General features: G+C 40.4%; 1 protein-coding gene across 1 annotated transcript; it reads right to left on the reverse strand.

The window, feature by feature from the left end:
* Nucleotides 1-12701: 12701 nt before the first annotated feature.
* Nucleotides 12702-13562, reverse strand: LOC119899939 (histone-lysine N-methyltransferase KMT5C-like). Its single transcript, XM_038714762.1, has one exon. It carries the CDS (start codon nt 13560-13562, stop codon nt 12702-12704), a length of 861 nt encoding a protein of 286 aa, XP_038570690.1.
* Nucleotides 13563-13821: the final 259 nt, after the last annotated feature.

Raw genomic sequence — 13821 nt, forward strand, 5'->3', positions numbered from 1 at the left:
TATTCCAATATATAACAATTTAAAGAGCAGAGGGTCTTGACAACTCATCATTACATTTACTTGAGAGTGAGAATGAGCAGAACAACTATAAAGAAAAGGCTCAAATAAGAGGCAGACTGGTCTTGGAAAAATTTACTTGAATAATTCTGCTGAGATATATTTTTTAAGTAAAATTTACATTATAATTAAAAGTAAAAATGTGTGTGTGCATGTCTGTGCATGTGCACCTGTGTGCTTGTGCGTGTGAGCAAGTGTGTGTGTAACAGACTACCTAGACCAACTTGCAATTTAAGAAAAAGAGAAACTGTAAATTATAAACAAAAAAATTAAATAAATCAAAGCGTCAGCATTCTTTCTCCTTTTGAAGATAAATGAACATATTACTCTAAAACTCTTAAACATGATTATTCCCAACCAGAGCTAATCACATCTTTGGGGCACTGTGTTTTACTGTCTTGTAACAAGGAACATGCCCTAAACACCTCCTCTGATGGCGTTCTTGGTATCAACTCCTGTGTCACCTGCATGATGGGTTTTTGAGCACATGCCAGGTCCTGCCTGACTAGGGCTTCTGCACCTCCTCTGCTTGGGTTTGTGGCATCTGGTCTTCAGGTGTTTCTGGTACCAACTCTGTTGTCTCCTGGATCATAGGATCTGGAACACACCCTGGGTCCAGTCTCGAAGGGGTTTGTTCATCCTTCTCTTGTGTTTCCCTTCTTGTGTTTCCCTTCTTGTGTTTCCCTTCTTAGGAAGGGATGACATGTAGTCCAGGTTAAAAAGTCCAGCCCAGCGTAAATAACCCCCTGAAAAATAGAGGTACTAACCAGAAGTTGGAATCTCTTGCCATGATTCCAACAGTCAAAGTTGACCACATTTTCCTTTGTCATGTTGGTGAGGACAACCGATCTGTGTCCGGTGAGGGTGCACAGGTAGCCCATGATGTAGCCCATTAGCTTAGAATGCTCATTCTTCTGATTTCCACTGCTCTCCAGTTGTTCTACAAAACAACATGAAAAAAAATGTTGGTTGTGAATGTACGCAACCAAAACAAAAAATAAAAAATAAGTCTACATACCAAACAATTTAGGAATGTTTTCCCTCGCAGCTGTCATGAAAGCACTTTGCTGAACTGCATGAAGCTGATCATCTGTGAAAACAATGCAACATACACCACAGTCATTGAGGATCCAATCTGAAATTTCTTTAGATAACAAGACAAAAAAGAACGTGACAAAATTTACCTGATTTACGACACAACCGCTTTTTCCGAGAATGAACCCGTATTCGTTGAATCTCAGCCTGGATCCTCTTCAACTCGTGCAGAATTGTTTTTAATTCATTCTGTTAGAGCTTGCCTTTACTCAGGAAGGACTTTTCAATGTGCTTGAAAAACATAGTCACGTTGGTCAACATGTTTTTCATTGTTGCAGGTGCGTAGCCCTTCTGGACCAGGTATGTTGGCCAACTATGGAAAAAGGTAAGCAGTTGCAATCCACTCTTACTTTCAAGTCCACCATCACATTTGACATTTCATATTTACATCTATTCCACAACATCAGAGATCACAATTTGGAATCCATCGATAAGATTTGGGGAGAAATTTGTGCCTATCTAAAAAAAATATATATAATATTTCTGGGCCAAGAAAAACACTTGCCCACACAACTTGTCCATTTGGTTCAGGAATCTTAGGTCACTGGAGACAATCTTGGAGGGTAGACCAGCAGCCATGTAGAGGCAAAAGTGAAGAGCATGGCCTGAGGACTTCCTTGCATTGCTCCTGTCCTTCCGTCCAGTCCGTGGCCCCAGGCGAAACTTGAAGAAGTCTTCAACAGCCTTTTCTGCAAAACAAACGTGAAAAGGGAAAGAAACATACTAACAAAAACCATCTCTCTACTCTCTCCCCCAAATTGTTATAGAAAAGAATGAATAACTTACCATAGAAACAAGAATCCTTCTTTCCCTTGCCGACATGCTCACTGTTTTGAACAGATAGAGGTGCTTTAAATGGAGTGGGTTTCTGTTGCTGAATTTCCATCAAACACTCCACCTTTTTTTCCAACTGCTGCAACCTGGAATCCAACTTCTCCCAGTTGGACGTGCAGTCCCTTGACATTGAACCAGTCGAGTGATGAATATGGCCACTCAAGTGACTTCTTTTAACCTACCGGGGGGTTAAAAGAAGTCACAGTCTCACGTGAAGGCGGAGGCATGGATGCACATAGGGCGGTGGAAGGAATTTGGTGACTGGTAGAAGAGTTTTTGGCCCCAGAAACAGGGGTGGAAGAAAACTGTTGACCAATTTGTTGATGTGGGTGATTGGAGGAGGACAAGGTATGAACGCGATCCTGTCCTTGAGGTGTGGGGGAGGGGCATTGGAAGGCAGAATGTATTCCAGTCACAGGATGGTTTGTGGATGTTGAATTGATACTCAAGGCCTCCTCCTCCTCCCTGAACTCTGATCCCTCTGGCTCCTCCGACAGTTCCTCAGAAACAGCCTCCTCAATGATCTCTCCAATGGGCAGAACAAACTTCTCTAAAATAAAGTGTAGGAGATTTGTAAGTTTAAACCCTTGGGTTCCAAATTTATTACTTTATGTATTATATTTGCTTGTCACACAGAAGCCCCTAGATTTTGAATAGGATATGATGATGTAAGCATCCTTTTCAGTGCCCCTATCAAATCAATATATATATCGTAATATTAAGACAACTTAAAATTACCATGTTCAGAGGTAACACCCAAGTCCAAGCTGGATACAATGGGCACATCAGGGTTGGACTCACGCAGTTCTGCCAGCATTTTAACTATGACTGCTCTCTTGGCCTGCTTCATGATCGGTTCTCGCTCCTTTCAACAATTTTTTTCATGACATCAAAGTAGCATTAGATGGAAAAACATGATTTACAACAGATTTTGCAGACTTTATTGTCACAAATTGAATATCCTACCTCTGCTGAACCAATTTTGTGTGCTGTTTGTAAGTGTTTATCAAGGCGGACGAGATTCCCCTTCCCACATATTGTGCATTCCAAGGATTTGCTAGTTCTGTGTTGGGAAATGGGGAAAAAAAGCTTTCAGGAAATCAGTGCAAATAACAAAAATTAAGAAAATATATAAAAACATATTTATCTTGATCGAACCGTGAATTTCCATATTGCATCAGAAGCTGGAACTCTTCTTTGTTTGGAATGGTGTGGTAGATTTTAAGGTGTTGCCTTAAGTAACTGACGTTTTTGTAACACAGCCCGCACAGTCGCTCACTCTGTGAAAGATTAAAAATAGCACAAATAAAGCTCTGTATCGTCAACAAACCATCATAAAATGCACTCCCTACTGATATACACTTACCATCCTGCCAACCAGGTAATGAAGATCTCCTGTTAGACCTCTGCATTTAGAAGAAGTAAGAAAGACAAGTGTTAAAAAATGTTAACACCGGGGAAAATGGACAACATTAAAAAAAATCAAACCTGTTCAGGAGGACTGCTAAAATAACTTGTGTGATAAATAAATGTGTGATTTTTTATATTAGCAATTGTTTATTGACATCCTTTGCCACCTGTTTTGATATATTGAAAAAGCTTTCTTTTCCTGACATGATTCTTGAACTTAATTTCTAACACAGTGCATGTCAAACAGGTTAATCTTTTTTCCTTCACACTCTTACAATAATTTTATCAATAGCTTTCAGAAACATTTCCGCCTTCTAGACTCCATATCTGTCTCTTCCTACCACAATAACTTAAAAATATATAATGCTGCATTTAAGTAGTTGTAAAAGTAGAAAATGTTTAATATATATTATTTTCATATTTTAATATATGAACGAATTGGAAGGTAGATTGAAATTTGGAAATAAAATTGAGATTCCATATTTACATTTATGTCATAACATTTTCTTTTTTAACAGAAAATGCAATACAAAATACTTTTTAAAAGTTTAAAAATGCATAAAAACATGACATTGGGATGTTACTCAATGAAATAAGACAACACCAACCAAGTATCAACACTTTTGTATGAGACAAATATAAAAATTGCAGAGCTGACACTCACCATGTGCTGAGTGCTCCTGCTGAAGCTCCTACTTCCTGTTGAAAGAGGAAGTCCAAGTTTCCATTTACATGCATTCAATACACAATAGATTGAAACATGGAAGGAAAGAACATTATTGATTAAATTTAAACTTGGAATTTATATTTTCTTTTTTCTATGTCCTATGAAATAGGAAGTAGACAATTTGGATCAATTTACAACATGAAAAACTAACAATAAGGCAGAGGCTTAAATAAGCTTCACTTGGCACTTGCAATGATCTATGTCAATCTGTATTCTGAGAGTATTCTGAGAGAAGCACTTATCCAGCTAGAAGATCTCAACCTTTCTCACCCCTCACCCCTGTAGCTTAACCCCCAATTTACTACCAACTGATGTCTTTGATTTTTAACTGATCCACTCTCACCTTGATAATACAATGTCTCTATTGCCTTGTCTTGAAGGTGTAGCCTCATGTGGCTACATTGGCATATGATTATATTCTCCGGTGTATTTGTTTGGACTAGCTTACCTGGCATCACCCTGGCCTCCAGCACCACTGTGAGGAATCTTGGAGACATCTTTGATCAGGACACGTCGTTTAAGTCTCACATTAAGAAAATTTCAACCACCTTTTTTCACCTACGTAATATTATGAAAATTAGAAACATCCTGTCTAAAAATGATGCAGAAAAACTAGTCCATGCATTTGTTATTCTAGGCTGGATTACTGCAATTCCTTATTATCAGGCTGCTCGAAAAAGTCCATTAAGACTCTTCAGCTGATCCAGAATGCTGCAGCACGTGTTCTGACAGGAACCAGGAAAAGAGATCACATTTCTCCTGTTTTAGCTTCTTTGCATTGGCTTCCTGTAAAATCCAGAATAGAACTTAAAATTCTCACCTACAAAGCTTTTAATAGTCAGGCACCATCTTATCTTAAAGAGCTCATAGTACCTTACTACCCCACCAGAGCACTGTGCTCCCAGAATGCAGGGTTACTTGTGGTTCCTGCCAGAGCGTTCAGCTATCAAGCTCCTCTCCTGTGGAACCAGGTTCCAGTTTGGGTTCAGGAGGCAGACACCATCTCCACATTTAAGAGTAGGCTTAAGACTTTCCTCTTTGATAAAGCTTATAGTTAGGGCTGGCTCAGGTGAGTCCTCAACCATCCCTTAGTTATGCTGCTATAGGCCTAGACTGCCGGGGGATTTCCCATGATGCACTGAGCTCCTCTCTCCTCTACTTTCTCTCCCTCTGTATGCAACCTCGTCCCATTATTGCATGTTACTAACACAACTTCTCCCCTTTCCCGTAGTCTTGTGCTTTCTCTTCCCTGCCCTCTCTCCTCCTATCACTTCCTGCAGGTGTTTCTGGCTCTGGAGCTGTGGAGTCTGGATCTGTGTTCCTGCTCGGCATGCTTTGCTGCAATTATTGTTACTAGTCCTATTATTATTATTGTTATTATAATTATTATTATTACGATTATTATCATTAACACTACTATAAATATCTGTATCATGTTTCATTTAGTCTATAGCAACATCATCTTTACTGTCCGTAGCTCTGTGTGTATATTGTATAGGCTGCCTCCCTTCTCTCTCTCACTCTCTCTCTCTCTCCTTCACCCTCAATCGGTCGAGGCAGATGGCCGCCCACCCTGAGCCATGGTTCTGCCTCTTAAAAGGAAGTTTTTCCTTGCCTCTGTCGCTTAGTGTTTGCTCTTGGTTGGAATTGTTGGGCATCTGTAAATAGCATCATAGAGTACGGTCTAGACCTGCTCTTTTATGAAAAGGACTGTGAGAAAACTGTTGTTGTGATTTGGCGCTATATAAATAAAATTGAATTGAATTGAATTGAACCTGTACAACGAGGATTCTCATCCCCACTTGGCTGCTTTTTCGAGAAATCATAATAAGAAATCGGTGTTGACACCAGCACGGGTAACAATGAGGATTAAGAACATGTTATTATGATTTGTGCTTTCCTGGACTGCCCTGTCTAACCACCAGGCAACTCAAAATAGCCTGAAAGATGCTCATATTCCTCAAAGACCATCTACAAGCTTCCTCTGGTACTTGGAATCAGGTTGCTCTCTCCGTCTGTAAAATATGGGCCCTCAAAGTGATTCCAGAAGTCAATCTACAGGCCCAATCAATAGATTGATTCTGGAATGATTTGGTCCCTTAATAACTCATCATTACTTTTACCTCAAGTGATGCAGCTACCTTTCTTTGACACAGCAATGTAGAAGTTTCCATTAGCATTTGAACAGCCTGCTCTCTCCCTCTGTCTGATGCCACAATTGTGTTCACTGAATAGATGAAAATTTGGAATTATTTTGGCCATTAATAACTCATCATTACTTATACCGATAGTGATGCAGCTACCTAGCATGATGCAACTACCAGTCTTCGACACAGCAATCTACAATCTTCTATTGGTTGGAATCAACATACTAGCCTTTGAAGTACTTCCAGATGCTTATCCATTGCTATTTTCAAAAATAACAATCCTATGAACTGTGTGTCTTGACAACTTACCATTACATTTATTCTCAGAACAACTTTGAAAACTAAATAAAAAATCAATTAGGAGACAGACAAGCATGTAAATTGGTCTCTGAAAATTTTACTTTCAACAATTTTGCTGAGATATATTACATTTTTTAAGTTCAGTAAGTATGATCAAAATAAAAAGTGTGTGCGTGTGTGTGTGTGTGTGTGTGTGTGTGTATATACGTGCATGTTTTCCTGTGCATGAGTGTGTGAGTGTGTGAGCATGAATTTGAATCAGTCTAGCTTCTGTGCAATCTAACACAGACAAACTATAAATTTTACAGAAAATGTAAATAAATCAAAGCGTCAGCATTCTTTCTCCTTTTAAAGCTAAATAAACGTATATTACTTTAAAACATAACATGAACATTTTAAACATGATTATTCCTATCAAGGGGTAATCACATCCAAGGGGCAATATGTTTTAGTGTCTTGAATAAGGGACATGCACAAACCCAAACACTTCCTCTGACGGGGTTTGTGGCACATTCCAGGCCCTACCTGGCTAGGGCTTCTGCACATCCTCCGCTTGGGTTTGTGGCATCTGGTCTTCTGGTGTTTCTGGCACCAACTCTGGTGTCTCCTGGAATATAAGATTCAGAACACATTCTGGGTCCAGTCCCGGAGAGGTTTGTGCATTCTTCTCCTCTTGCGTTTCTAGCATCCAGTCGGGAGTCTGCTCTAGGGGGATCAAGGGTGCTGGCACATTCCCTGGGACCTGCTCAGTTGCGGGCACTGACACACAATCTGTGGTCTTGGCAGTGAGGGGCTCGGGCTCGCTACTTGGTTCCTCCTGAGCTGTCTGTGCTGCTAGGAACCTGGTGCTCTGTGCAGGTAGGTTCTTTGGGTCGGCAAGGGGTGCTTGCCCAGGCAGGGCATTGGAAAGATTTGTTTTGAAGAGATAATACTCAGCAATTGGTTGGTGCAACTTCTCAACAACAATAGCACACTTCGAAGGTGTGTAGATATGTATTTCTGCAGATTCTTCAGTTAAGAAATCCAATTTCCTCTTGGACTTGAGAGGTTGCGCTGGTGGAAGGCTGTCCTGTGATGATGTGGGAACCTCATAGCTGGAGGTTATTCTCGCCCTGCTTCTTGCCTTGGAAGGCCTTCCACGTCTTTGACGCATGACCCTTAACTCCTCAGATGACAGTGAAGAGACGGACTCGTGGTCATCGTAGATTGGCTCCTCATCCTCTGTGCTTGTCTCTGGTGTGTCGTCTGATGAAGTATCAGTTATCTTTTCATCCTCTTCAGAGGGTTTTGCAATGGCCATCTTTAAAGCCTTTAGTCTCAGCCTCCTCGTCTCATATCCTGTGACTTTGTCTGGCAGAGCCACATAAAATCTCTCTGCCGTGCTGGGGTCGTGGCACATGGCTTTTGCCACCTGTTTTCTCTCCTTTTCAGATAGGTATTGGTTGGCCTGGAAACCCCAGCAAAGAAATAAAAAATTACCAACTATGACTTCAAAATCCATCCTATGGCTAGATCCTATCTTGCATTAAGTACTTACTTGAGTAGAGACACTGCTCCGGATCTTGTTAAAACTGATTGTGCCCTTCATTCCACAGTCCACCCAAGCGAGACGAAGGAAGTGCCTGGCCTTACCAATCTGTTTTCCAAGTGTTGTGTGGAAAACATAATCACTGGCCTGACCTTGAGGACAGCACTTGCAGTTGACGAGGTTTTCCAGCCACCTAAATTCCTCCTCATTTAGGTTGAATGCAGCCTGACCAAATGACTGCATGGTTTTGTGGTCATCAACCTTGGGAAATGAAATTCAGAAAATCATAATTTGTCTGAGTGGATGCACTTAAATTATACAAAACAAATCACCAATGACTGTTGACTTGTAGCTGGGATATGAGGCCACACATCACATCTAAAAGCTTCCATTGGTACTTTGACTCAACATGCACTCTCGATTTGTCTTAAATATATCAGCCTTCAAAGTGATTCCAGAATTGCATCTATGGCCCACTCAGTAGATGAGAATTTGGAATCATCTGGTCCTTTAGTAACTCAACACTGCATTAAAGTACAGTGATGCAGCCACCTGTCTTTTATATAGCAAACTACAAGCTTCCATTGGTACCTAGAATCAAACCATTCTCTCAGTTGTTCAAATACCAGACTTTGAAGTACAACCAAAATGTCATTCATTTAATGCAATAGATGACAAATTGGTCCCATAAAAAAATATTACTTGTACTTAAAGTGATACAGCTACTTGTGTGTCATACAGCAATCTTCCAGCTTGTGTTGGTGCTTGGAATCGGCCTAGTTCCTCAATCAGTTTTTGAAATATCAGCCGTTGAACACTCAAAATGTCATCCATATGATGCAATAGATGCAGAGCTTGTAGCCCATATGAATATGGGAAACTTGCTTTAAAAAAAATTACTGTGTTAAATTAAATAATGCACTGTTAATTACAAGGATACAATGATATTTTCTTTGAATTTCAAAATACATTTTCACCTACTATGCCCTCAATAAACAAGGAATTCCGGTGTGTCTAGGTCAAGTGTGTAATTTTTAGTTAACAAGTTTACATGCTGAAATAGCCAGCCCACAAAAAAAATTATTTGTGCTTTTGAGTGACATGTTTACAACCCAAATTCCACCCCCCCAGACAGAAGTGTTTCAGCATTATTTTACCATCAGAATTTATCTGTAGTTTAATTTAAAATGTTTACAGCCATTTTTATTTTTGAAATTTGAAAACTTTGTCTTGGAAGAGAAACTGCTCATTTAACCCCTCAGCTTTCACTTGATATGTGCATTAACGGATTGGTTTCACTCCAAGAAGAAACTAATCCGGAAGGGAATAAATAAACTCCAAAAACAACAGAGGTACTAACCAGGACTTGGAATATCTCGCCATGATTCCAACAGTCAAAGTTGACCACATTTTCCTTTGTCATGTTGGTGAGGACAACCGATCTGTGTCCAGTGAGGATGCGCAGGTAGCCCATGATGTAGCCCATTAGCTTAGAATGCTCATTCTCCTGATTTCCACTGCTCTCCAATCGTTCTACAAAACATCATAAAAAAAAATGTTGGTTGTGAATGTAAGCAACCGAAAAACGAGCATTACAGCATAAATAATTAAGTCTACTAACCAAACAGTTTAGGAATTTTTTCCCTTGCAGCTGTCATGAAAGTGTTTTCCAGAGCTGCATGAAGCTGATCATCTGTGAAAATAGTGCGAAATGCACCACAGTCGATGAGAATCCAATTTGTAATTTTTTTGTGAGAACAAGATCAAGAAGACCTTGATAAAAAGTACCTGTTTTACGACACAACACTTTTTGCGGGTGGACAACCAGCGTTCTTTGAATCTCGGCCTGGATCCTCTTCAGCTCGTACAGGATTTTATTTATTTCATTCTGTTTGAGCTTGCTTTGAGTCAGGAAGGAGTTTTCAACGTGCTTGAAAAACATAATCACGTTGGTCAACATGTTTTTCATTGATGAGGGTGCGTAGCCCTTCTGGACCAGGTATGTTGGCCAACTATGGAAAAAGGTAAGCCATTACAAGCCACTCTTACTTCCAATTCCACCACCACATTTGACATTCCATATTTACATCTATTTCACAACAGAGATTATAATTTTGAATCCATAGATAAGATTTGGGGAGTAATTTGTGCCTGCATAAAAAATATATATAATAATTCTGGGCCTAGAAAAATATGAAAGAAAAATACTTCTTATGTTTTATTTTGTTCTATTTCTTTTTTTTCTTTTTTTCTTTTTTTTTTACTGTTAAGCACTTTTTGACCCCTGTTGTCTGTGAAAGATGCTATATAGAAAAAGTTTCCTTATTTTCTTTTTTACTTACCCACGCAACTTGTCCATTTGGTTCAGGAATCTTAGGTCACTGGAGACGATCTTGGAGGGTAGACCAGCAGCCATATAGAGGCAAAAGCAAAGAGCATGGCTTGAAGACTTCCTTGCATTTTCTCTATCTTTCCTTCCAGGCCCCAGGCGAAACTTGAAGAAGTCGTCAACAGTATTTTCTGCAAAACAAACATGAAAAGGAAAAGCATCTATCTGTAACCGTCATTCTCCTCTCCCAAATTGTAATAGAAAGGAATGAATAACTTACCATAGAAAAAAGTGCCCTTCTGTCCCTTGTTGACATGCTCACTTTTTTGAACAGATTGAGGTGCTTTACGCGGAGTGGGTGTCTGTCGCTGCATTGCCATCAAACAGTCCATCTTTTTTTCCAGCTGCTGCAATCTGGAATCCAACTTCTCCAGGATGCACATGCAGTCCCTTGACATTGAACCAGTCAAGAGCTGACTATGGCCACTCAAGTGCCCCGATAGTTTAAAAGAAGACACAGTCTCACATGAAGGCGGAGGCATAGACCCACACAGGGCGGTGGATGGGATTTGGTGACTGGCAGAGGAATTTTGGGCCCCAGAAACAGGGGTGGAAAACAGCAGCTGATCAGTATTTTGAGGAAGGTCGCTGGAGGAGGACATGCTGTAATCATGATCCTGTCTTTGAGGTGTGGGGGTGGAACATTGGAAGGCAGAATGATTTCCAGTCAGAGGATGATTGTTGGAGGATGAATTGATACTCAAGGCCTCCTCCTCTTCCCTGTACTCCGATCCCTCTGGCTCCTCCCTCAGTTCCTTGGATGCAGCCTCCTCAGTGATTTCTCCAGTAGGCAGAACATATTCCTCTAAAATAGTTTAAAGTTTAAAGTTTAAACCCTTGGGTTCCAAATTTCAGTCTATATATGAAATATTTGGTTGTTACACAGAAGTCATTAGAGTTTGAACACGATATGATGATTTAAGCCTCCTTTTCAGTGCCCCTATCACATCGATATATATCATAACATTAACAGAACTTAAAATTACCATGTTCCGTGGTAACACCCAAGTCCAAGCTGGATACAATGGGCACATCAGGGTTGGACTCACGCAGTTCTGCCAGCATTTTAACTATGACTGCTCTCTTGGCCTGCTTCATGATCGGTTCTCGCTCCTTTCAACAATTTTTTTCATGACATCAAAAGTGGCATTAGATGGAAAAACATGATTTACAACAGATTTTGCAGACTTTATTTTCACAAATTGAATCTCCTACCTCTGCTGAACCAATGTTGTGTGCTGTTTGTAAGTGTTTATCAAGGCGGACGAGATTCCCCTTCCCACATATTGGGCATTCCAAGGATTTGCTAGTTCTATCGTGGGAAATTAAAAATAAATGTTCAAGAAATTAGTGCAAATAACAAAAATAAATACAACATGTAAAACTGTATTTATCTTGATCCAACCGTGAATTCCCATATCGCATCAAAAGCTGGAACTCTTCTTTGTTCTGAATGGTGTGGGACACTTTCAGGTGTTGCTTTAAATTGCTGAAGTTGTGGAAACACAGCCCGCACAGTCGCTCACTCTGTGGATGATTAAAAATAGCACAAATGAAGCTCTGTATTGTCAACAAACCATCATAAAGGGCACTCCCTACTGATATACACTTACCATCCTGCCAACCAGGTAATGAAGATCTTCTGTTAGGCCTGTGCATTTAGAGTGGGAGAAAGAAGAAAGACAAATGTTAAAAAATCTTAACACTGTCATATCCAACGAAGGTTAAAATGAAGGGCAACTGGACTTGGTTGAAGCTACTGGAAGACGTTTCGTCCCTTATCCAAAGGACTTCTTCAGTTCTGACTGACTGGCAGGGAAACTCAGCTATTTAACCTCAGTGGGGTCGTTATCCCGGGTCATTGATACCGCTGGTTCGTTAGTGTTCCTTGTTGCTGTGACGACAGTCGTTACAGTCGTTAAGACTACCTGTGGCCAAGACTGAACGACCATCGTTGGTATCTTCACCTGAGGCCAATAGGTTACGTTTGTTGAGTTTCCTGGGAAGTGATGAAAGGACAGCATTGTAAGTGGGGGATAAGTGGTGGCGTAGACCCCCTCCCCTGTTCAATGACGGCTTCTCAACCCTGGTGTAGATGGCTTCCTTGACACCTCTTTCAAACCATCCATCTTCTCTGTCTAAAATGTGCACCTGGTGGTCAAGGAAGCCATCTACACCAGGGTTGAGAAGCCGTCATTGAACAGGGGAGGGGGTCTACGCCACCACTTCTGGTCTAGAAATCTGCTTGTTCCTTCTTTTTCTTTTTAGATGAAGATATCTCTCCCTCAGTTGGTACTTTTTGCTCACAGGGTCCTTTGTTTCCTCAAAATGGAGCTGCTTCCCTCTGTGTTTGAAATGACCCTCTCCATTCCCTTCACAAGTGCAGCATTCACACTTTTCATTTTGATCCCCAAAAAAGCTGGAACCATAGTAACACGTAATCTCCTCCCCAGGTGAGATTGGTCGAATCACTTCAACATAAGCGATATTCTTCTCACTAGCAAGAAACTTGCAGTTTGGTTTACAGTCATGGTTTATGAAAGCTGCAGGCCCAAGCAACAGCTGAGCAGAACGTTTGCACATTGAATACATCACGCTGAAGTCATTGATTCCTGCCTTCAGAACATTGCTGTCAGCAGGGCTAAACTCTGCTATGCAGACCAGCAAGACCTCAATACGTTGTCCTGCAAACCAGTGCCTTGTAGATGTTACCTTTGCTCCATTTGTCTCTGAAGAGTATCTCGCACAGGACTCTATCTTGACACCACTGTCCAACAGGAAGGCACTGAAGTAGCGATAAACATGTTCCCTCAGTAGGTCTTGATGATGGCTTCCCAGAGAATTAAAACAGTCACCAGCCAGTTTTGTCAGCGCCTCAAAAGTCTTGTTGAAGTCATGTGTATTCTCAAATTGCACCAAAGTTTCTTTGAGATTACCCCAATGTTGTATCTCTGGTAGAGGATTGATATTCATTTTATGGGTTCTGAAGCCAAGCAGAGGGTCCAACACCAAAGCAGTTGCCAGGTCATTGGTCTCACACAGTTCCTTCACACTCATTCTGGTACATCTGTCCATTTTACCCCACAGTCAGCATGCTGGGAATCAACATAAATCTGTTAGATAGATAGAACATCACAGTTTTTTGCTGTGTCTTTTTGATTTCAATCTATAAACTAAGTCAATGGTAAATTGAAATTTGGAAAATAAATTGACATTCCACATTTACATCTATGTGATAACGTTTAAATTTTTAACAGAAAATGCAATAAAAACTACTTTTTACAAGTTCAAAAATGCATAAAACATAACATTGGGATGTTACTCACTGAAATAA

The sequence above is a fragment of the Micropterus salmoides genome, unplaced genomic scaffold, assembly GCF_014851395.1.
Source record: "Micropterus salmoides isolate LMB-PRFRI ecotype aquatic unplaced genomic scaffold, ASM1485139v1 Ms_hic_scaffold_12, whole genome shotgun sequence".
Taxonomy (NCBI): domain Eukaryota; kingdom Metazoa; phylum Chordata; class Actinopteri; order Centrarchiformes; family Centrarchidae; genus Micropterus; species Micropterus salmoides.

What these genes read in the sequence shown, in the direction of transcription:
- LOC119899939 (XM_038714762.1), bottom strand. Translation starts at nt 13,562, where the DNA reads ATGGACAGATGTACCAGAATGAGTGTGAAGGAACTGTGTGAGACCAAT.